The sequence below is a fragment of the Ammodytes marinus genome (assembly GCF_949987685.1).
Source record: "Ammodytes marinus genome assembly, chromosome: 18".
Lineage (NCBI taxonomy): Eukaryota > Metazoa > Chordata > Actinopteri > Uranoscopiformes > Ammodytidae > Ammodytes > Ammodytes marinus.
The window spans coordinates 7,338,889-7,363,255 of record NC_137222.1 but is presented as its reverse complement, the minus strand read 5'-3'; the positions used below and the strand labels follow the sequence as shown (position 1 = coordinate 7,363,255).

Sequence of the window (24,367 nt, the reverse complement as noted above, 5' to 3'; positions counted from 1 at the left end):
TTTCTGGTCAATAATAGAGTAGAGCTCCCTTTATATCTTCCCTAAATCAAATCTTGATAGTGATATCCGGATAATGGAGGGTGGATCAATCTCTCTGTCAACTTGTGGAAATGTTTATTCAGTGGTTGAACGGGTCTGTTTTTAATGTTCAGCTCAGTAAACACGCATGCACACACACACACACACACACACACACACACACAAAAATCCATGTTGAGTATTTTTTAAAGTCATGATATAAATACTGTTGCATAAAATATGTTGTTACATATCAAATCAAGTCAAATTGGTGCTGTCACGTGCGTTCTATACTTTAATTAAAAAAGTTAAAATTGTGTAAGAAAGCAATTAGCCCCACTGAGGATTTGTATTCATTTTTATTAATTGGTTAAGTCAGTGATAAAGTCTAACAGGACAGAATAGGAGACTAGGTTAGCAAGTAAATGTATGCCTTTGTGCCTATATGAGTGACTTCATGTGCCTATATAAATTCAATTTAAATCTTCATATCATTCAGGTAAATAGAAGGCATATTTAAATATTCTTCTAGAAAGAATCAAGTCACAGTTCCTGGACACAAAGTAACACTGTTCAATGACTGCTTGGTCCATAATCTCCTGTCTCATTGTGCTTTTTTTGCGATGTTGTTGCTATTGCTTGGGTGTGTGAACCAAGAATAACACTTCCAGCTCCGGCCCTGTCTTTGAGGTCTGATAGTAGGATGACATCATGTAGGCCCCTTGTCAAGGAGAGCTCCTTTTTATCATAACCTTTGGCCTGGCTCCATCCCATCTCCCAGAGGAGGAAGGAAGGGGAAAGGAATTGCAACGTGCCTCAGGTCCGACCCTGCAGTTCCATGCGAGGCCAGGGGTTCAAGCTGCTGAGGGCAGACACATTTATATTTAATCTCAAAAGAAATGACCCTGTTTTCTTGCCCTCCGTGTCGACCTCTCCGGGTTTTTGTTGCTAAATTAAGCTTTGATAGAGTTTGTTTTCCGAAGCTTTGCCTCTTCCCCTCTCCAACCTTGTGAATCCATTACAGAGCATTTTCTCATGGCCTAAAAAAATGTCCCCCCTTCAAAACAAATAAGTATCTCAAGTCAAAGAGAGAAAGTCTCTCAAGCAAAAACAGGAGCTCTGATTTCACGACAGATAAAAGACAGCACGGCTCGGACAAAATCAGCACTTTCTGATTTAAAGACCACACCGCCACACCTTGCTTCGTGCACCGAGGATGCAGGAGGGCATGTGTCAACAGCAGGCCCAACTTAAGCCGAGTGTGTGCTTGGTAGTTTTGACATTTCTCACGGTGGGTCAGGTGTTTTCCTACTACCACGCTACATGCCCGTGCACATTTTCCTCTTTTTTGATTCACAAGTCCAACACCTGCACTCAATACTTCATATTTAGCTTTTGGTGTTATGCAATACATTTTGTAGCTGATTGCTCCCACTCCCTCTTTCCCCTTATGTTCTCCCAGTGTTTCCCACACTTCACGCACCTCAAGAGACCTATCCCCTTTTGGCACAGGTCCCATTTGGCAGTCACCACAACAGAAGGACTAGCATGAGCGTGGGGTTTATAATAAAATAATCTTTGCCCTGGGGTGCTGAAACTCTGCAGAGTTTCACTCGCCCTGAGAGAGAGAAGAGGGAAAGAGAAAAAAAAAATGGGAATCTGGCACAGACATGCACTGTCAGTGTCTATGCTTGTGGAAAGACTCACAAGAAAAACGGACAAGTAGTCATGTGTTTTGAAGTTATGATGTGGGAATGAAACTGTAATAAAAACTGAAATGTTTCCTTGTAACGAGAAATGATGATTTGTGGTTTGGAATCAAAGATGTTTTAAATATCAAGCAGAGACGTTGAGAGATCCTCAAATCAGATAGTGTGACTACTACTAGTGTGATGTGTGCAGTTTGGAGATCCAACCAGAATGAACTGGCTTCTCCATTTCTACCTTTACTATTTGACTTTACACTGTATATCATTTTCTACATCTCTAATGTGACGGTGGAAGACTTATTAACATTTTTTACCTGAGTAAAATTAGAAATACAACAATGAAAACAGACTTCATTAAAAGTGTTGGTACAGAATGCACCAAAGGTAAGTATCAAAAAAGTATCGGAAGTAAAATGACTTGTTATGCAGCTGAATGGCTGATGTTACTGTTATTGTATTATAACTTAATAAACACAAGAGTGCAAAAACACAATTATCAGTGGGAAGTTTAAACAGCAGATAGGAGTCGATCATACAGTATATTTTGAATGTACTTAGGCTGTCAAATAAATCTAGTTGCAGTTTCAGAAAATGGATACCCTCATGTTATGTAAAGTAGAAGGTTTTCCGACCCTCTTCTTAAAAAGTGAGTAGTCCTGCAACAAGTATGTAAAAAGTACACACCTGTAAGTCTCTTTAGCAAGACGCACTTTATGATTCAAAGGTACTCCGCAAGAAATGGCCCTTCATTTATTACTGGTTATTTTATTATTTCTGATGTATTTGGTCAATGTGGAGCTAACGTTAAGTATTTAATACTTATATATATATATATATATATATATATATACACAGAATATTACAAGCCTACAATGTGTCAAATCTTAACCAGTATTTATAGCATATAAAAGTGTTGTAGACTATGAGCATGTCCAAAGTATAACATAAATTTAAGATAATAAAGCACAAGTACCTCAATGGTGCTTTAGCAACTGTAAAAACCCTCCACCACTGCCTAATGATATTAGTTCTACTATTTGAAAGTGGGAAGTATTCGTTTCCAATACAGCATGTGAATGGGGCAGAGAGAGAGAGGCGGCTTTTATATGGCCCGGGGAGGGGAGATGGGGGGCGGGGGGATGAGGGAGAAGGAGGAGGAGGAACTTGTAGAGTTGCCAGCAGATTTCATTGAGAACTCGGAAAGCACCAGGTGAACATCTATGAACTGAGCCCTCTCGAAGAACATTTTGCTCTCTCTCTCTCCGTGCGTGTGTGTCTCTATCAACTGGATTTACCTTTTTCTTGCAAAAGGGAATATTTATTTTTTTGAAGTCCACATCTGGAGTATACACCACTGCGGATCTATGCGAACCCTACGCGGGAATTCACGACATTTGTGAAGTTGAAGAGGAGGAATGTATCGTTTCTTTGTGAAACTGACATTTCTGATATCTGCGATCGTCATCTCACAAGGTAAAGAAATGCATATAAAAGTTATCTTTCGTAGAGAATGAGTAGGTTATCCTATTTTAGGTCTGCAGAGCACGACTTTAGGGGTCAACAAGGAAACTTGAACAATTAAAATGAGGCTTTGGAGAAGTTAGTGAATGATAAGTGGACGATCTTTCTGCTGCAATCAGCCGATCAGTTCTTGGTGAATCTATAAGTGTGAGCAGAAGTTTAGAAGCCCATGTATTCTGGTAAACCTCTTCATTGGGTTATTTTGGAGAGAGCGGTTCTTGGTCGTGGGAATGAATGCACTGCAAGTGCAGCAGGAGCCAAATGCTGCAGTGCGCTTGGCTGATGACTGCTCCAGTGCACGCAAGTGAAAGTTACATTGCACAAGTCAACTGTTTACTTTGTACAGGCAGCCCTAGTTAAAGACTTGTGTCGTCTGCTGTATGTTTCTAATGCAACAATTCATTATAAAAAAAAAACTTCCGATGTGGACCAGAACACATAATTGTATTGGCTGTTTTTATGTTTATTTTTTACTTGTTTGACTCAAGTAAAAAGATATTTAGATGCAGAGCTTCAAAAACTTTTAAATTGGTCTCAGAAGAGGTTTTAAAAAACAACACCGGAGAGAATGGATGCGGGTGCGTGTGTTGGGGCAGGGGGACGCGCGGGGGGGTGCGAGGGAGGGGGGAGGTAGGGCCACCTTTTGTCTGCATGTGTGGGAGAGTGTTGTGAGTGCCGGGTGGGGGGGTGTGGGGGTTGGAGGAGGTGCTGTTATTCCCGTCTGCCTGCCGGTAAACAATGCCCTAGGAGAGTGTTTTATGGCTCGTGCTGGACTCTGATTTCTTTTGTTCCGCATCTGAGCCCCGCAGCTGCTGCGCTTTCCCCGCAAAAGCGTGCGCCCTAGAAAAAAAGGAGGAGAAGCCACGCACCACGCGCTCTGGCCTCACCGGTGTCCACAGCGGGCAATATCCCCCACGGACAGACTGTGTAACAAATCAATTAAAGATTTTTGCATTTGCACGCGTGCACGTGCATTAAAAATGAAATTCCTGTGAATAAAGATGTATTAAAAAATCACACTGATGAATAATTTTAATTTTGCATAATCCTTGTTAATCCTAACAGCTACTTCCACAGTACAGATGACATACTGTATACCTTGTGGGTTTCCTTTTGGGTCAAATATGTGTTTTTTAAAATATTTTTCATGTCCTCAACAGGTCTAAAATGCTCCCTACCCACTGAATCCTGTCTGAATGGAGGAAGATGTGAATCCACCTCCAATGGAAATGGAGAATGCAAGTACGTAACGAAAAGACAAAAAACAGCAACATGTGGTGAACCAGATGCTGCACTGCCACAACTTGTATAGTTTTGTGTCATGATTTCATTTGATGCAGTGTTTTGGAGTTTGTGTATTGTAGTTTAATGCTGATGCTGATGCTTTTCTGGCTGGAATAGAAAAAAGGGGCCACATATTTCCCCCTTTCATTCCAGCCTTTGAGTGGGGCCCCGTGCCCAGCAACCGGAGGCCCTCAAGTTTCTTCAGGGCCGGTGTGCTCCTGTAACCCTCCAGGAGCCACATTGCTCCGAGAGGCTGCACACATTCCCTTAAATAAAAGAAGAAAGAAAAAAAGTTTAAGAAGTGAAGAACTAAAAAGAGAGCGCAGTTCCATAGAGGTGAGAGAGGGGTAAGCGGGACAAAAGCCCCCACCACCACCACCTCAGTAGGCCCATTAATGAATGCAAGACCCCTTCCCCAGCAAAGTGAGAGGACGCGTCCAGTCCTAAATCTTGTTTTTCTGCCTTTTCATGGGCGACAGCTGGGGCTCGCCCGCCGCCCGCCGTCTATTGTCCTGCAGTCAGAATAATGCTGTGTGACTAATCTGAGTGGGGCTTCCCATCATGCCACAGCCACCCTGAACACCACTACACACACACACCAAACCCCTGCCATAACCCCCCCCCCCACCCTCCTACACACACACACACACACACACACACACACACACACACACACACACACACACACACACCCTCCCTCCTCCAAAAGGCTTGTCTCCTGCTTTCTGAATGGATGTACCCACCCCCTCCACCTCCACCTTCTACCCCCCCCCCCTCACCCTACCCGCTTATGATCTCCATTAGAAAGCCAGATGGCTGTGAAATGTAATTGGATTGGATGTCAAGAGAGTGAGATTAATTGGAATAAAGTGCAGAAATTTGAGGGCAAACAAGTGGGAACAGACAGAGGGGCAGATTGTGGACTATTTGTTTAGGCTGCAGATTGGGGTTAATAGTTTGTGGTTGAGACACCTAATATGGGAACATATTCCCAGTAAGCCGAAATAGCCTAAATCTAAGTATCTTAGTACGCTGATGATATGATGCCTTTTTTGTACAAGAAGACAGAACGTGCTATGAAACGAGGGTGTCGCTTTTTTAGTCCTGAATGGAGAGAGACGTTTTCTTTTGTGGAAACTCACAAGGATTTAATAGTGACTTTCAGTTGTGGCCTAATTTTTTTTAATCCATCTGTAAAGAAGCTCAGGGGTGGCCTGGTTTTACCCTCGGGGCACTTGGTCATGGCAGGCGCTTCTCTGGTCTGCAAGGACAAGGGGGAGCCATTGACAAGCCCATGCTGCTGCTAGCCCAGGGCCACACCAATTCAAAAAATCTAATCTGCACACTCCACACACGCACGCACACACACACACACACCCACACACACACACACGCATGCACACACCACCACACGTGTGCACACAGAAACTATCCCTTCGCCCCCCCCCCCCCTCCTCCCCTTCCACAAAGCTTTTATTGTGGTCTCCATCTCTGCTTGGTCCAATTAAAACCGGACAGGATAAGAACATCACTTCACCCACCCGCGCTCTCTCTTCCTTCCATTAATCATTCATCCCTGCCAAGCCCAAGCAGCCATCAGTCAAAGACAGGGTGCACTGGGAGATTCAGCCCCAGTGCGCAGGGGTCAGAGTGTAGCGTCTATATGGGGTTGGTGGTGGTGGGGGTTCCAATTATGAACAAATTCCGGTTCTTATCACTGCTATTTGAATTTTGTGCCACATCAAATGACAAAGTTCAGAAATCTGTGGGGGCATAGGTGGAAAGCCCGCATGGGGGAAGAAGATGGTTGAGGCAAAAATGTCCTAAATTCAGACTACAAGGATGAGTTGTGTGAGTTTTACGTGAGCTGTTTCCTTCGCACAATGTTAATGGAAAGGGTTTGAAATGGTTTGAATGCAAAAAAAAATTCAAAACCACACAGTCAGCTTTTGAAGTTACAAGTGAGTCATGTTGTGTGTTTTTTGGTAGTTGAGCGGAGTGTAAGCATACGGTGACACAGATTTGAGTGGCGAGGTAGATTTAAATCCTCTTTCCAGCACGGTTCCCACGAGTGTGAGAACAGAGAGTGAAATCACATGTTGGCATAGAGAACAAGGTTAGGCTTGGTGTAACCGTTGGTAATCAGATGTCTTATGGATGGGTTTAGTGGGATTAAAAGTCATGTTGGGACAAAATTGCCATTCCGTTGCCCTTTTCTACAGAAACGATCATGTTTTTTGCCCTCGCTAGTTCTAAAATAAGTCTCCCCTTCAATATGCATCATCACTAAAAACAGGAAGTGGCTTGTGTCCTGTTTGTTGAATTGGTGTATATTTATCTCTCTGCTTTGTTTTGTTCTGGGGTAGGCCTACTCTTGGTACCTGTTTCAACCTAGTTAAGTTATGAAAAAAATGGTTTAAAGTTGTCAAACTTTATGAAAAACTTTTTAGACACAAACAAAACTTTATTTTTGCATAACAAACCAAATGACCAATATGTTTGATATATTTCAATAACAGGAATAGGTGGAGTCATTTGTAGCTTTAGCCAAAAGTACTTGTGGATATCTGATGCTAGGTTTAACTTGATATTGGTCCCTTTAAGCAAACTGTGTGGTTTGCTTCGTTTTAGCTGTGTTGTGTTGCAACTGAAAATTGTACACCCTTTTTTATTTGAAAGTTTCCTATTATGAGCAGAGAGCCTTTTTTAGTCCTTAACATTTGCCATTTGCTTTGATTGAGTGAAGAAGACCTCAACCAATTGTTGAATTTCTTTTTACATGTTAAACTTTATCATTCTTTTTAAGGTTGTTGCACTTATTTTCTTAAAGTCATGATTTCTCATATATTCTCCACAGATTAGATTTCTCATATATTCTCCACAGATTAGCCTAATTCACAACAGGATAATATTCTCCACAGATTAGCCTAATTCACAACAGGGAAATATTTCAGTCTTATCTATACTCAAAAGTGACTCGCTCACTTCAGTTTGTGGTTGTAGTAGGCTAGACACGCGGAAACAGCAACAAGCTGCTGTAATGGGGAAGCACTCACTCGGTCACGATTCTGTGAAGTAAGAGGTGATCTGAAGGTCTGGGGCTTCCTGTTTCCCATGAAGTTATTTTATCTTCTTGTGTAGGCCGCTAAAAAACATGTAAGGGCACTTGAGTGTGAGTCAAATTTAGTTTCCATTTATGAGACAGTAACGAGGGCACAGCCAGGTTAAAAGGTGGATGCCCTCAACCCGACCTTTGCATGGCTGACTTGACTGTCGATACTGCTCCGCTGAAATAGACACTGTTTTGGTCTGAAGTGACTGTTAATAATAAACTCTGAAAACATCTCAACTGTCTCGCTGCATGTCTGAAATACTGCAAGACGTCTGACAGAAATAGACTTGTAGGAGAAAAAAATGGAGTGAAAGTCTGCTGTGGTTGGCGTAGCCAGGCCTTTGTGACCTTGCACAGAGCTGTCTGGTATTGCATGTTGATGATAAAATGTCTCACCCATAAAGGCGGCCCGGAGCTGGGCCCAGCACCACCACCACCTCTAAAAAGATGTTCAACTCTCCCTTAAGGAATGCCGCTCTTCATTTGTCCTCCTATAGGATTACCCAAGCAGGTCTCTGTTGAGGCTCAGCTCCATGTGGGCTTAAGCGAATCAGGAGCATGGCTGGGTCAAGTGTGCCTGCTGGTGTTGGGCCTTTATCGGGGTTTAAGCTCTAAGCCCGCCACTCCCCTGGTCGGGCCCATTCCCTAGATGCCAGGGCCCCCCTCTGACACAGCACAAGGATGCCGTTGTCGGGCACTGCGTTTAAATTTACTTGGATACATTTTCAATATTAAGAACACACAATGAACCTTCAAACTTTCCCCCACGTTAAGTGATGACGGGGGGCCAAAGAGGAGACCAGACAGTGATCAGGCCCTGTGAGTCTTGGGGGCATGAGGCGACCAAAAGAGGTGCCGCGTAAGCACATAGATAAGAGGCTATTTGGACCCTACAGTGGGTGCTGAAAGTTCACAGACACCCGCACAGGCTTTTAAATGTACCAACCATAACTCTTCTGGCAGGTCAATGTTGCACCATACAGGACATGGGGCAAGGGGGTAAATGGGTTAGATGCATATGTTTGTGCCCGCATGTTTCCCTATCTGTGTTTTCGTTACATGCATGAAAGGAAATGTTAGGACGGTTAAATAGCGCAAACTGAGGGTGTTGTGGTTACATGTTATGTTGCCCACCCCGTTCATAGACTCCAGGCAGATGTGTTGTCGCTGATAACCGTCAGTAAAAAGTGTCAGGCAGGTGTTTCTTCTTGTTTGACTTTGAGGTGGGATGTCTCGAGTGTGGCCACTGAAATGAATCTGCCACCGGTAGAACAAGGTGTACCGCTCAGTCACTTTACTCACACACACATAGAGATAGACACTGATAAAATTATGACACTGGTGTTTGTTAACCGGTATTTTGTGCTTGAAAGTGATCTTGTGGTCATTAGTCAAGCAGGTGTTCGGTCCTTGTAACCGCAAATGACCCCCTCATAAATCTTCCCACTTCTCCTTATAGAGAGCAAGACAGGAAATAGTTTTATGAGCCGTTTGTTTCTATGATCCCTGTCACTTGAAGATTTAACTCAAATGTATGCCCTTAAAGGCTCCCTGTTGATTTCTGAGTGTGTTTAATTAAGAGTCTAATTTGATTTGTTGCAGTTGGTTTAAAACATTTATGTACTGTTTTGTTTAACTATGGAAAACAAGTACATGAAAATCACCCTTCATAATTTCACTTATTTGGCTATTATGGACGATTTGTATTTACATTGTTCATCTCCTACTGCAGTATCACACCCACTGATCACAGTAAAGTGCAGATAAGTCATTGTGGTGGGAGTTTACTGTCTTCCAGACCCAGTACATTTTTAATTTCCTCAAGCAAAGCTTCCCTGTTCTGTTCTTGGGCTTACTAACAGATGTGGAACCCCGGGGGTCAGACCTTGGCTAATGATTAGACACATCCAAGGGAACATCAGCTAACCAGACAAAATGAACGCGGAGGAAAGAGCAGAAACAAAAGGCCTCTTAATGAGAAAAGGGAAGGAGGGGGTGTTGAAGTGAATGAGAATTGAAACTAGAGATTAATGTTTTTTTCTTTGGTTTGGTTTATGACACAATATGAAGGAAAAATGAAAACTCATTCACACACACACACACCATAACTGTATGACTCCCTTGTCCATTTACATAACATTAGACATTTTCCACAGCGCCGGCATTTCCAGCGCACAGTGGGGCTGGTTTTGTGTCGGGGGATAAAGTCACCCCACGGGTGGCAGATGGCAGATCAGGCCATCAGTGGGGAGAGGACTGGAGAGAGAAGGCAAAGAGGCCGTCCCACAGTCACAAAAGTGTTTGGGGTCAGGGGTCGGGGAAGCATCTGCTCTGGCCTGAAGGGACATTGCATCGCTGGGTGAGACCTGTTGCCGTGGTGTGTGCTGCTTAGCTTTTCAGCATGTGGGTGGATCTTTATCTCGGGCCGGGCTGACTTCAGGACAAAGAAGATCTATTACAGTTAGTTAGCGTGGGATGATACACACACACACACACACACACACACACACACGAGTGCACACACAAATGCACACGCACACCATTAACAACATCTGCTTCATTAGACCTCACAAAACTGAGTGAGGACTTTATACCCAAAAAATATTGATATAAGACATTGTTTAGCGAGTTTTGATGGCAACGTGAAATGGGAAGCAGGGAGACTTCAAAGCCACCCCAAGTGCTTTTACAGTCTCTTGCCAATTGCAACTGTCTGGGCTCCCTGTGGAGAGCATGGGACTGTTAAAAACTCTCGGATTGGTCTCACCTAACTAAGTCAACAAGTGGGTTTTCAGCGGCCCCATGTGACATAAGGGGAGCGCAGTAAAAAGTAAACTGCTGGGAGTTGTAAAAAGTCCACGCAGGAGAGACACGCGAAAACAAAGCAATGAAAAGCTAGCTGCGTGTGACTTTGTTGCAGAGATGGGGAGAGAAGACTACAGGAATAGGAGTCAAAACCGTGTAGAAAATAAAAGGGAATCAAAAGAGGAACAGGTAAGGAAGAGAGGAATTAAGAATGACTGCGGTGGTTTGGGGAGGGGGGGGGGGGGGGGTCGGAGAGACAGAAGTTGCAACAGCTGACTTCACATGGGTTCTTTATGTCCCTGGAGGAGAGGTTGGCTTGTCAGCACCCCCCCCATCTGACAAGGGGACAGAGGGAAAGGAGGGAGGGAGGGAGAGAGGGAGGGAGGAAGGGAGGGAGGAGGGATAAGGGGGAAGGAGAAGGAGGAGGAGTTGTGTCCAACAGCTGCCTTCATTAACATGCGCACCTGCTCCCTGTGGAGATACTCGGAGGCCAACAGATGCCGTCCCTTTACACATAAACACTCATACACACACACGTACGTGCAACTACACACTCTCACACAAGCCCCAATTCAAACATAAACTATTTTGCATGTGACCTATACGAACAAGCTGCATATCAAATGATGCCTGAGCTGTTTTCCATGTTGGAAATCAATGCCAGTGAATTCCTTATAGTTTGTTTCTAACAGATTTCTACTAAAAAAAACAGATGTCTTTATATGGTCCTAGGTTATTTTTTGAATTTCCAAGTTTTTGCTATTCATAATAGGCCAGTTTGAGTTATGTGACTGTAGCAGCATCCATCCTCATTGTCTGGTTTGGAGGGAAGTGCTCAGGGGCTTAAGGGGCTGAATGCAGTGCTTGATGTAGGACATCCAGAGCCGGCACAGTCCCCCTTGATCTCCGGGGTCATTCGGGATGAGTGTGGACAGCGTGGGGGCCAAAAGGTAGATGGGAACGGGCTGTTACGGCTAGACTCTGTTTGGTGGCGTCTGTTGTCCCGGGCAGAATGTGTTTTCAAGGTTCTGAGGGAGTCTAATCCAGAGAGACACACTACAACAACATTGCCCGCCCCTGTCCCCGCTGGACTGGGACATTTTTTCCTGGGCGGGAAACTTTTAGTCCCCCCCTTCCCCTCCCCACTACTACCCGCTTTCCTTTCACCCCACCCTTATTCCCCCCCTTTTGTTCAAATAATTGTTCCCATGATTAAAACTTTAAAAAAAAGAGATATTTGTTTTTCTAATCATTCCCCCCTTGCCTGTCTTACTCCCAGGTGTCCCAGTGATTACGTAGGCAACCGGTGCCAGTATCCGAGTCCATGCAGCCCGTCGCCGTGTCGCAACAGTGGCGAGTGCCGTGCCGTTTCCCATGGCAACACGTTTGATTTCCGCTGCGTGTGCCGCCTGGGTTTCACCGACCGGCTATGCCTGACCCCCACCAACCACGCCTGCATGAGCTCCCCCTGTCGCAACGGGGGAACCTGTGACCTCATCAGCCTGACTGCCTACCGCTGCCGCTGCCCACCTGGCTGGTCAGGTATGTAGACATATTTGTTTTGTTTGTAGGCCTACTCTCCTTTCCCCTTCATTTCTTCATAAACCCCGATGATTAACGACTCGCTCTTGTGATGTCGTGTTTCTCCAAGGTAAAAGCTGCCAGCTCGCCAACCCGTGTGCCTCCAATCCCTGTGCCAACGGTGGCCAGTGCTCGGCCTTCGATTCCACCTTCATCTGCACCTGCCCACCCGCCTTCCACGGTCAGACCTGCAAGCAAGACGTCAACGAGTGCGCCCAGTCTCCCTCTCCCTGCCTCAACGGCGGCGTGTGCGTGAACGAGGTGGGCTCCTTCCACTGCCGCTGTCCTCAGGAGTACGCTGGCCAACACTGCGAGACCCCCTACATGCCATGCAGCCCCTCACCATGCAACAATGGAGGCACCTGTGTGCAGAAAGGAGACACCATCTACGATTGTAGCTGCCTGCCAGGTAAAAACACACATCTATGCTTATATAATACAAACACTTGTTTTTTTCTGTTGACATATGGAGTTCAATATGGCTAGTGCGTCAACAAAACACACACACACACACTTTTGTTTTCCTATGACATCAGTTGACCTAAAAAACACTTCTGTTGTTATAGTAAGATCTGATTGAGTGGAATGTGTAATCTCTGTTTACCCCCCTCCCATGTCTCTCTGCCAGTCCCCTCTGGCAGGATGCAGTCACACAGACGTTTCCTTCTGATAATCACTAGCCGAAAACCCACGACACCAGGATAGGCACATACACATAAACGTATAGATATACACGCCCTGTTCGTGAGGTCACACACACCCACAAAAATAACTTGTTTTTCAGTTAAGCCAGTCCTCGAGGAATCTTTATTGTGTGGGCATACGAAGCCATTGCTGTGTTGTGTAAAACCTTGGTTAATCTGGGCCAATTGTGGTTAATGCTGTTGGAGACAATTATGCAACTTTTCCGCTGCGAACCACATTGTACTGAGAACATTTTTGTTTTTCTTAAAAGTTCAATACTTGGTCATTATTAAGACTTTTGAGTTGCCTTTGTTACTGAGTGCCTGTGTTTCGGAACAGAGCAGCGAGTTGTTTTGATATGCAGATGAATGAGGGTTGTGTGTTAAAGTTTAACTCCACGCTGTGCGTCTCTCGTGGGTGTCCATGAAGGAATGCGGCCTGATAGCGAGGCTGCACAGGCACCTGCAGAGCTGCGAGTTGATAGTTAATCAGACTATCGGGGCTGTAAAACACCCACGCAAGCCTTTGATGTTCGAGGAGCAGACAAGTTGCTCTGTCATCTACAGGGCATTAAAACTATCTGCCACGAGGATGTCGAGAGCTTATCTTCCAATTTAAGTGCACATGTCATAACGATCGTAAGACATGGTCTGATAATTAACTAAAAGCAAACGTGTGCCAGATCTTTTTTTCTGTGTCTTTGTTACTGACCGCTTTTATAAAAAAAAAATTGTGTTCTCTCCCTGTTCTTCAGGCTTCAACGGTCAACACTGTGAGCATAACATCGATGACTGTCCGGGCCACAATTGCCAGAACGGTGGAGTGTGTGTGGACGGTGTTAACACCTACAATTGCCAGTGCCCACCTCATTACACAGGTGACTTACTGCAAAGAGTATAGCCATACACTTCTTTTTGATCTAACTTGAAATAAAAAAAAGTACAAAAATGTATAGACGCCCCCAAAACTTTACTTAAGCCCCTTCTTTTTTTTAAAAACTCTTTCAGGTCAATTCTGCACAGAAAATGTGGACGAGTGTGAGTTGATGCCCAACGCGTGCCAGAATGGAGGTACGTGCCACGACACTCACGGCAGCTACCACTGCGTCTGCGTCAACGGTTGGACTGGTGACGACTGCAGCGAAAACATCGACGACTGTGCCAGCGCCGCCTGTTACCACGGCGCCACCTGCCACGACCGCGTAGCCTCCTTCTTCTGCGAGTGTCCCCACGGGCGCACGGGTTTGCTGTGTCACCTTGATGACGCCTGCATCAGCAATCCGTGTCAAAAGGGTTCCAACTGTGACACCAACCCAGTCAATGGGAAAGCAATCTGCACCTGCCCACCCGGTTACACCGGGTCAGCCTGCAACCTGGACATTGACGAGTGCGCGCTTGGTAAGTTGTGAAGTCAACTGTTCCTTTCTTTCTGGTAGAATTTAGAAATGAAACCCCTTTTTACAGTTATTTTACATAGGTTACCCCAGACACTGTAAATGACAACTTGTATTTGAAATGTTATAGGTGCCAACCCTTGTGAACACGGTGGCCGCTGCCTCAACACCAAAGGCTCTTTCCAGTGCAAGTGTCTCCAAGGATATGAAGGACCACGTTGCGAGATGGACGTCAACGAGTGCATGTCTAATCCATGCCAAAACGATGCCACCTGCCTGGACCAGATCGGAGGGTTCCACTGCATCTGCATGCCAGGTAAGAGCATTGGTTCATGTTGCATAGAGAAAGGCAAAGGGTTAAGAGAAATGCATCAATTCATTTTGTAATTTCACATTACACAGTGGGACAGTGACTGTGGTAAGATAAATCCACATGATTGACTAATATTTATTTTGTCCTGTCTGTTGGATTTCAGGATACGTGGGTGTGTTCTGCCACATCAACGCAGACGAATGTGCCAGCCAGCCTTGTCTCAACAATGGCAAGTGCATTGACAAGATCAACTCCTTTCAGTGCGAGTGCCCCAAAGGTGAGAAAACACCACAAAAATGTGAACGATAATAGAATGAAAGATGAAAATGTTAATAGAGTGAAAGGTATAGATGTACTGTATGTATCCTTCTGGGGTGTTTTAAAAAAAAATGTATTTGGTCAGACAATGGGAGCAGCCAAGAGGCCATAAAGGAGTGGATCATTAACTTAGCTGTCAATGAGTATGGAACGCTGTATGCGGTTCACATATTGAATGTGAATGATTCACTTCGTCTAATAGTTTCATTGAACAGGACCGAGTGGGTCGGGGTTGCAGAAAGAATTAGCATATTTGGCGGGCCTGGGAGTTTGTGTTAGAGCTTAGCGCCAAAATGTTGGGGGTATGGGGGGGGGGGGAGGGATTGGTTTATGGCTGGTAAGCTGTAGGCCATTGTGATGTGGTTTGAAAGAAAGATTTCACTGCACAGTAAGAGTCGAGGAAGGGGGGTTGGATGGTTGGGTGAACAAGTGCAGTGGAATGGTTCGTTCGGACTTCGAGTGTCCTGCAGACCTCCTTCAGATGCAAATGAGTTTATCTGTGCTCCATTGTGCACACCGTAGCCCTGCTGTACAGAATATATAACAAGCTAAATTATTTCATGCATTTAAGCAATAAATCTTAAGGACATTTTAAATTCTATATTTATTTGTTCAATGCATGTGCAGGTTTTTCGGGGCATCTGTGTCAGGTGGACATTGACGAGTGTGCCAGCACCCCCTGCAAGAACGGAGCTAAGTGTACCGATGGTCCCAACAAGTACACCTGCGAATGTGCTGAAGGTAAACATTGTTTTTTTTCTGAATGCTCTTGTAAATATTTGCACATTTTCTGAGTTCTCTCCAAATAAAAATCTCCATTATTCTATTAAACGTATATATCTTTTTTCCCTATCCAGGTTATTCAGGGCAGCACTGTGAGACTGACGTTAACGAGTGCTACTCCGACCCCTGCCACTATGGCACCTGTAAGGATGGCCTGGCCTCATTCACCTGCTACTGTCGCCCCGGCTACACTGGCCGCCTGTGCGAGACCAACATCAATGAGTGTCTGAGCCAGCCCTGCAAGAACGGTGGCACTTGTCAGGACAGGGAGAACTCGTATATTTGCTCCTGTCTCAAAGGCACTGCAGGTGAGACTTTGGACAACAACATTCAAACATGTCAGATTCTATGGTTGAAACTCTTGAGATTTGCCTCATACCCTTTTCTTACACGTGTGTTCCCATCTACAGGTTTCAATTGTGAGGTGAATCTGGACGACTGCAAGAGCAAACCCTGCGACTATGGGAGGTGCATCGACAAAATCAACGGCTACGAGTGTGCCTGTGAGGCCGGCTACACAGGTGAGCACTGGGAGGAGTTTACAGGTGCTGGGGGGTGGCCCCATGGGCTTTGGGAGGGGCAGGTAGTAGAACAGGTGGCTTGCGGGTCTACTCCAGCGAAACAATGGTGTCAGGTGTCAGATTGCCTGTGTGGGTTGGAGGGGGTGGGGGGTGGTGAATATATAAAGGAACACAGTCCCCAACCTGATACACACACACACACACACACACACAAACACACAAAGCACTAACTTTGTATGCCATTTGAAAAGGCTCTGACGTCGAGCCTGGAAAGAGTCTGTAAGGTGATACTTTAAAAGGCAGAAGGGTCTGGCCTTTAATCACATATCTGATGTTTACTAGTGTGTAAATGTGCGACAAATTCCTGGCGCTTCACTTACTTCACATGTACACCTGTACTGTACTAGTAAATACAACTTAAGTGACAAAGTCCTATCCCAACATGTGGACCACTCTTCCTCCCTTTCATGGCCCAACAGAGCCGGTTCTGACCGGTAGAGGCTGTGTGATTGTTCTAGAAAGAGGGGGGGAAGGGAGGAATAAGTGTGTGTGTGTGTGTGTGTGTGTGTGCTGGCTTCTGTGGCGGCTTCTGTGCCTCCCCCCTCCTCCTCAATCTCCCCCTCCATCTTTGTGTGCTGGCTGGATGAGTGTGGAGGGCACGGCGGGACTGAGACACAGAGGGACAGAGGGCTATTGTGACTGAAGATCAGGCAGTTGGCCCCTCCCCTTTCTGATTGATGAAGAACAGAGGAGGAGGGAGCTCGGTAGGGGATCAGGGGGGGCTTTAATTGTTACTCGGCTGTGTGTGAAATGGGTCTGGCCTTCTGTCCCCGTAAACAGCCCTGGGTGAGGTTAGTTCTCCCTGGATGGGGGGTGGTGTGTGTGAGTGTGAATAGGGAGAGTGGCTAATAACCCCCCTCCCCTCCTGGTACACCTCCCCCTGCCAGATCCAGCTGAAACCCTCCTTCTGCCTATTCAACAGGGCCCCATTCAATCAATAGAAGAGAGGCAAAAGGGGCCTCCAGGGGCCAGCCGAGCTAGGCACACATTGGAGATGCTAGAATGTTTAGGGCATCTTTGGTGTTAGCCGCTGCCATTGTCCAAAAGCAGCACAGTGCACCTCAGCTAGCAGCTTATAAAAAGGCTGGAAGAATACCACACCGGAGAGCAATGTGTCCTGCTGTGGGGGCATTCAGAATGGCCACTATAGTTATTTATCACTTCACATTCCTTTTTACAAAATTGAATGTACGCGGCTGCATTGTCCTAAAAACACATCTTACTGTCTTTCAGGAACAATGTGTAACATCAACATCGATGAGTGCGCCATCAACCCCTGTCACAACGGGGGCACATGCGTGGATGGCATCAACAGCTTCACCTGCCTGTGTCCGGAGGGCTACAACGACGCCACCTGTCTATCTCAGGTGGACGAGTGTGGCAGCAACCCATGCATCCACGGCCGATGCCAGGACCTCGTCAATGGGTGAGCACAGATCCAATCTTTACGAAGAAATAGAAACCAAGAAAATCATGAAAAATGTAAGAAGATTACATTAAAAAAACATGACTGACTTTGCATTTCCTTTGCGTTGAAGTTACAAGTGTATGTGTGACTCTGGCTGGAGCGGCCCAAACTGCGACATCAATAACAACGAGTGCGAGTCCAACCCGTGCATGAATGGGGGAACCTGCAAGGACATGACCAGCGGATACCACTGCACATGCAGAGCCGGCTTCACTGGTTAGTTACACCCTTTTGTTTTCCTTTGCTTATTGAGTGTGTGTGTGTGTGTGTGCAGCCTGTGTTAGCCTTTATCTAACCCGAGTGTGTTCTCTAATCCCGTCCAATAGGACCTAACTGCCAAACTAACATCAACGAGTGTGCCTCCAACCCATGCCTCAACCAGGGCACCTGCATCGATGACGTGGCCGGATACAAGTGCAACTGTTTGCTGCCCTACACCGGTACGACATGTAGCTGCTTATTTGTCACGCAAAGGATCAGTCTATTACCTGGATTGTTTAATGTTCTTATCTGCTGACACAGCTGTTTGCACAGGTCTAAAACAATGTAAAGACAATCTTCCACTTTCCACACAGAAGGCTTGTCCTGTTCTATCTTATGTTGTTTTAGAAAATATCAGCCGATTGGCCATGAGCAGGGATGTCTGTTTTTGGCGTGCATCTCTGTGTGGAAAGATATGCCTGTCTGCTCTGCAGGGATAACAGCGTGCGAGTGTGCGCGCGTGTGTGTGTGTGTATGTGTATTTTGGAAAAACATGCCACAGTGGCTAATATAAGCCAGAGGACTGGAGCCTGCTCCAAGCCCTATACCCACTTCCTGTTTCCTGTCTGTGATCGCACAATAGCAGGAAACAGGAAGGCCCTTCCTGTTTGGCTAAGTCGTCATGGAAATGGATAAGGAAGTGGGATGGAAACTGAGTTTTGTGTCACTCTTAAAATCAAATATTTTAGTTATTTTTTGTCTAGAAACACATGAAAGGATTTTGGGATTTTGACAATGACGTCTGAAGCAGTATCTTCATATTAGCAATGCAATGCAAATACAGATGATTTATTTTCTCTGCCACCAGGTGAAAACTGTGAGACCCTGCTGGCCCCCTGCAGCCCCAGACCCTGTAAAAACGGTGGAGTATGTAAGGAGGCCGAAGACTACCAGAGCTTCTCCTGCATCTGCCCCGAGGGATGGCAAGGTATGCATCCATCCTTTTATCTCTGTTTCCATGTTTCATGTGAACCTTTCAATAAATCTATCCATCCACTGGACAATGTAAATTGACTTTCCTCTAATTATCTTTCTCTACCCCTCAAGGTCAAACATGTGAGATTGACATCAACGAATGTGTGAAGAGCCCATGCCGCAACGGTGCTGTTTGCCATAACACAATGGGTGGCTACCAGTGCAAGTGCCAGCCAGGTTACACCGGCCAGAAGTGTGAGACGGACACTGATGACTGCAAACCAAGTAAGGAGAAGATTTGCGCCATTGCTTCAAGCTTTTTTTTTTCTCCATCATTCAAAACATTACTAGCTAATGCTGATTTGATTTCCTTTGTCTGTGTTTCAGATCCCTGCAGTAACGGGGGTCTGTGCCGCGATGGCATCAACACTTTCATGTGTACCTGTCTGCCGGGGTTCCGTGGCGGCAGATGTGAGCAGGACATAAACGAGTGTGAGAGTAACCCCTGTAAGAATGGCGCCAACTGCACCGACTGTGTCAACAGCTACACCTGCACCTGTCCGCCGGGCTTCAACGGCATCAACTGTGAGATTAATACCAACGACTGCACCGACAGGTAACTTCGCCAAGTCAAAATATCGTCTCTGCGTGTTTTACCCGTCAAACTTTGCTAAATAATCAATCCAAAGCTAAGCCTAACATTTCTATGTCATTATGTTTCTTCAGCTCTTGCTTCAACGGTGGCAGCTGTGTGGATGGGATCAATGCGTTCACCTGCCTGTGTCTACCTGGATTCACTGGCAACTACTGCCAATATGACATCAATGAGTGTGACTCCAGACCGTGCCTCAATGGAGGCTCTTGTGTCGACAGCTATGGAACATACAAGTGCACCTGTCCTCACGGCTACCAGGGAGTCAACTGCCAGGTAGGGTGCAATAATGTCTTTTCAGGCCATTTGTGTAGAGTTCTGTGGTGATTCCATGCATTGCTTCCATCTATAATTTTGTTAAACTGTTTTCTTTCTTTGTTTCCTTTTTAGAATCTTGTGCGTTGGTGTGATTCATCCCCATGTAAAAATGGCGGGTCGTGCTGGCAGCAGGGAGCTTCTTACACCTGCCAGTGTCAGACTGGATGGACTGGTCTCTATTGTGACATCCCAAGTGTGTCCTGTGAGGTCGCCGCCAAGCAGCAAGGTACGAAAAGCAGCTACAAGTTATTTTACATCGTGTTATATAGCTTTTTATAGGATATGTACTAAATCTAGTGGTCATGTGTGAGATTTTAAATGTTTTACTCATTGATTTCAGGGGTGGAGGTGGCTCACCTGTGCAGAAACTCTGGCCAGTGTCTGGATGCTGGAAACACACATTACTGCCGCTGCCAGGCCGGCTACACTGGGAGTTACTGCCAGGACCAAGTGGACGAGTGCTCACCCAACCCCTGTCAGAATGGAGCCGCCTGTACCGATTATCTGGGAGGATACAGTTGTGAGGTGCGATGATGAAAATTTGATTATTATTACTGAATATTTGAGAGTTATTATGCAAATTCTGATCAAACAAAAAAACAAATGACTAATCTAATGCATTACTTTTTCTCTGCTAGTGTGTTCCCGGCTACCATGGTGTGAACTGCTCCAAAGAGATCAACGAATGCCAGTCACAGCCCTGTCAGAATGGAGGCACCTGCATCGACCTCATAAACACATACAAATGCTCCTGTCCCAGAGGAACACAAGGTACGTGCCTGCATAGAACATTCTCATTCACATTAATATTAATATGACAAACAAAACCGAGGCTATGGATATTGTCTGATCCACCACTTCTTATCTCCTGCAGGCGTCCACTGTGAGATAAATTTGGACGACTGCACCCCCTCCACTGACCCACTGACCAACGAGCCCAAGTGCTTCAACAATGGCAAGTGTGTGGACCGCATCGGAGGTTACCAGTGTGTGTGTCCGGCAGGCTATGTGGGCGAACGCTGCGAAGGCGACGTCAACGAGTGTTTGTCAGACCCCTGTGACCCCAGAGGCTCCTACAACTGCATTCAACTCACCAACAGCTACCGTTGTGAATGCCGCACTGGATACACAGGTACTGATCATGTGCATCTAGCAGCATGTAGAAAGAATGTAGAATGCCTGTGTCTAAATGTTGGACAAATGGTGACATGTACGCCTTGCTGTTGTTCTGCAGGTCAGCGGTGTGACAAGGTGTTTGACGGCTGCAAAGGACGACCCTGCAGGAACGGAGGAACGTGCGCAGTTGCCAGTAACACACCTCACGGTTTCATCTGCAAATGTCCACCTGTAAGTACAGCTGAGTGATTTACAACATAATATAAGTGTTCAAAGTTTTTACATAACAGATTTTGGATACAGCCTTTTTTTTTTTTTTAAGTAAAAAAATACACATGTACAGGTCTACACAAATGAATTTTCAGCATGTTTTTTAAGAACCAAATGTATCATAAATGAGACAATTAGCAAAATATGAACAGATTATTCTGTAATAACCTTCAGAATAGTGATAAGAATAATCATGGAAACTTGATGTAAGTGCTTTAGAAGAAAAAGTTATGTTTTTGCTTCAGTGTCTCGCCTTAGACTATTGCCTCTTTAAAGAACTTGTACTATTCCCTCAAGTACAAAACACATTGTAACCTTTGACTGTTTTTCTCTCCCGATAGGGCTTCACCGGCTCTTCTTGTGAGTACGATTCTCGTTCCTGCGGGAATCTGAATTGCAGAAACGGAGGCACATGCGTGTCGGGCCACCTGGGCCCGCGCTGCCTGTGTCCGCCCACCTTCACCGGGCCTGAGTGCCAGACGCCCACCGACAGCCTCTGCATCTCCAACCCCTGCTACAACGGCGGCACGTGCCAGATCACCCCAGACGTGCCTTTCTTCCAGTGCAGCTGCCCCAGCAACTTCAACGGTCTGCTGTGCCACATCCTGGACTACTCCTTCGTCGGGGGTTTCGGGCGTGACATCACCCCGCCGCCTGAAGTGGAGGTGAGCTGCGAGATCCCTCAGTGTGACGAGTGGGCCGGGAACCATATCTGCGACTCGCTGTGCAACAACCACGCCTGTGGCTGGGACGGAGGAGACTGCTCGCTTAACTTCGACGATCCGTGGCAAAACTGCTCCGCGGCCTTGCAGTGCTGGCGCTATTTCAATGATGGGAAGTGCGACGGCCAGTGCAACAGCCCCGGGTGTCTGTACGATGGCTTTGATTGTCAGGGACAGGAAGGGCAATGCAAGTAAGTCTAGAAAACGAGAGAAGAAATGCTTGTGTGTCGTAGAGATATTTTGGGAGTTGTCAAATATTTGTTGTTGTTTGTTCATGCAGAGATTCCTATAAGAGGCATAACCATTGTGTGAATGTACGTTGTGTATGTCTGCCTTGGGTTGATTGACAAATTAAGCAACTTAACTTAACTTAACCCAATTCTCCTTCCTTTCTTGCAGCCCGCTGTATGACCAGTACTGTAAAGACCACTATGCAGATGGTCACTGTGATCAGGGCTGCAACAACGCCGAGTGCGAGTGGGACGGCCTGGACTGTGCCAACAACATGCCGGAGAAGCTGGCAGACGGCCACCTAGTCCTGGTGGTCCACATTGCCCCGGAGCAGCTGAAGAATCGCTCCTCGACCTTCCTCAGAGAGCTCAGCAGCGTTCTCCACACCAACGTGGTGTTCCGCCGCGACGCCAAAGGAGAACCAATCATCTTCCCTTACTACGGCAACGAACAGGACCTGGTCAAACACAACGTGCTGAAGCGCTCGGCAGACGGCTGGCCCGAGTGGACTGCCATGCCGGCCAACGTCCTGGGTCAAGTGAAGGAAGGCATGTCGGCCATGGTCAGCCCTCGAAAACGCAGGGAGTTGGATCCTTTGCAAATCAAAGGGTAGGCACCACGAAACAGTCACACAAAGTCTTCTTGTGTGTTTTGATGAAATAATTTGGATTTGGATATAAGAAAAGTGTCAAATGTTAATGTTTCCACCCATTTCTGCTTGTAGGTCTATTGTGTACCTGGAGATTGACAACCGTCAGTGTTACCAGCAGTCTACCGAATGCTTCCAGAGCGCCACTGATGTCGCTGCATTTCTTGGAGCGCTGGCCTCCAGTGGCAATCTCAACGTTCCCTACATTGAAGCTGTCACCAGTACGTAAATCATCTTTAGCCCTTTGTTATATATTTATATATATAAACTTGATGAATAACATTTAAAGGTCTCCATTTTGAAATCGTAAGTAACAAAGGGTGACTTTGGCTATCTTTCCAGGTGTGAAACCTACTCCTGGCAGTTCAGAGCTCTACCCCATGTACGTGGTCTTCCTGGGCTTAGCCGCTCTGGGTTTCATCTGCCTGGGAGTCCTGGTGTCCCGTAAGAGGCGGCGAGAGCACGGCCAGCTCTGGTTACCTGAGGGATTCAAAACGACCGAGCCCAGCAAAAAGAAACGCAGAGAGCCACTGGGAGAGGATTCTGTTGGACTGAGGTAAGCACACTAAAGCTTTTTTTTTTCTTAGCCTCGGCTGAGAGCAGTGTCTTTTGTGTTCGATGTCACCTAACTTAGTCTAACCCGCCCCTTTTCTTTTCAACAGGCCTATGAAAATCTCCGACATCAACCTCATGGATGACAATCAAAATGAATGGGACGATGAGGATCCAGAATGCAGGCGCTTCAGGGTAAGACAAACAATTCGATATGAGCCTCTTGTCTAAATAAACCGCATTTTCTTGTCCATTTGAATGCGTTTTTTTTTTAAATGTGCAATTCTGATGCTGACGTTGGGGATGCTTCTTGTGTCTTTTCAGTTTGAGGAACAGGCCATGTTGGATTTGAGTGACAACACCGACCACAGGAAATGGACACAGCAGCATATGGATGCGGCCGACCTGCGTACCGCGTCCATTGCCCCTACCCCTCCTCAGGGAGAGATAGAGAATGACTGCATGGATGTCAATGTCAGAGGACCAGGTGTGTACACTTTTGGGTTTATTGTAACTGGATGATTTACAAAAGGCCTATACAGATTGACCACTATGATTTATAATTTGTCTTCATGTAACCCATTTATTTTGTGATGACACATGCCTGGGAACTCATTATAACCCTCTTCCTTTCCTCTTTTTAGATGGCTTCACTCCCTTAATGATCGCGTCCTGCAGTGGCGGAGGACTTGAGACTGGTATCAGTGAGGAGGAAGAGGATCCCTCCGCAGAAATCATCTCTGACTTCATCTACCAGGGAGCCAACCTCCACAACCAGACGGACCGCACAGGGGAGACGGCCCTTCACCTGGCCGCTCGCTACGCCCGCTCTGACGCCGCCAAACGCCTGCTGGAGTCCAGCGCCGACGCCAACGTGCAGGGACAACATGGGCCGCACGCCACTTCACGCTGCCGTGGCCGCAGACGCACAGGGAGTGTTCCAGGTAACTAGGAAACATTCACATGAGTCTCTCCGGGCTTTGGTTTTCTTGATTAAAGTTGCAGTGTGTAGAATGTATTGGCATTTTTCAGAACAGACTTGCTAGAAATCTTATCAATAATTAGTGTATAATCACTTGAAAATAAAATTAGTTTTCTTAGAATGAGCCTT

The 24,367-nt window shown here is 46.0% G+C and overlaps 1 protein-coding gene across 1 annotated transcript in view; it reads left to right on the top strand.

Annotated features, from left to right (window-relative positions):
- The first annotated feature begins 2,955 nt into the window (after positions 1-2,955).
- The window catches only part of notch1a (notch receptor 1a), a 24,213-nt gene continuing 2,801 nt past the window's right edge, over positions 2,956-24,367 (top strand). The window contains 31 exon segments of the mRNA XM_080046588.1: positions 2,956-3,200; positions 4,409-4,490; positions 11,729-11,991; positions 12,101-12,439; positions 13,469-13,591; positions 13,722-14,111; positions 14,238-14,423; positions 14,584-14,697; positions 15,366-15,479; positions 15,596-15,829; positions 15,932-16,042; positions 17,336-17,528; positions 17,641-17,786; positions 17,897-18,010; positions 18,640-18,759; positions 18,879-19,031; positions 19,134-19,362; positions 19,473-19,674; positions 19,789-19,942; positions 20,057-20,241; positions 20,355-20,487; positions 20,591-20,848; positions 20,951-21,063; positions 21,444-22,015; positions 22,224-22,664; positions 22,780-22,925; positions 23,047-23,260; positions 23,367-23,451; positions 23,581-23,743; positions 23,901-24,136; positions 24,138-24,200. Coding sequence (XP_079902714.1) covers positions 3,143-3,200; positions 4,409-4,490; positions 11,729-11,991; positions 12,101-12,439; positions 13,469-13,591; positions 13,722-14,111; positions 14,238-14,423; positions 14,584-14,697; positions 15,366-15,479; positions 15,596-15,829; positions 15,932-16,042; positions 17,336-17,528; positions 17,641-17,786; positions 17,897-18,010; positions 18,640-18,759; positions 18,879-19,031; positions 19,134-19,362; positions 19,473-19,674; positions 19,789-19,942; positions 20,057-20,241; positions 20,355-20,487; positions 20,591-20,848; positions 20,951-21,063; positions 21,444-22,015; positions 22,224-22,664; positions 22,780-22,925; positions 23,047-23,260; positions 23,367-23,451; positions 23,581-23,743; positions 23,901-24,136; positions 24,138-24,200 — 5,934 coding nt within the window. The 5' untranslated portion in view covers positions 2,956-3,142.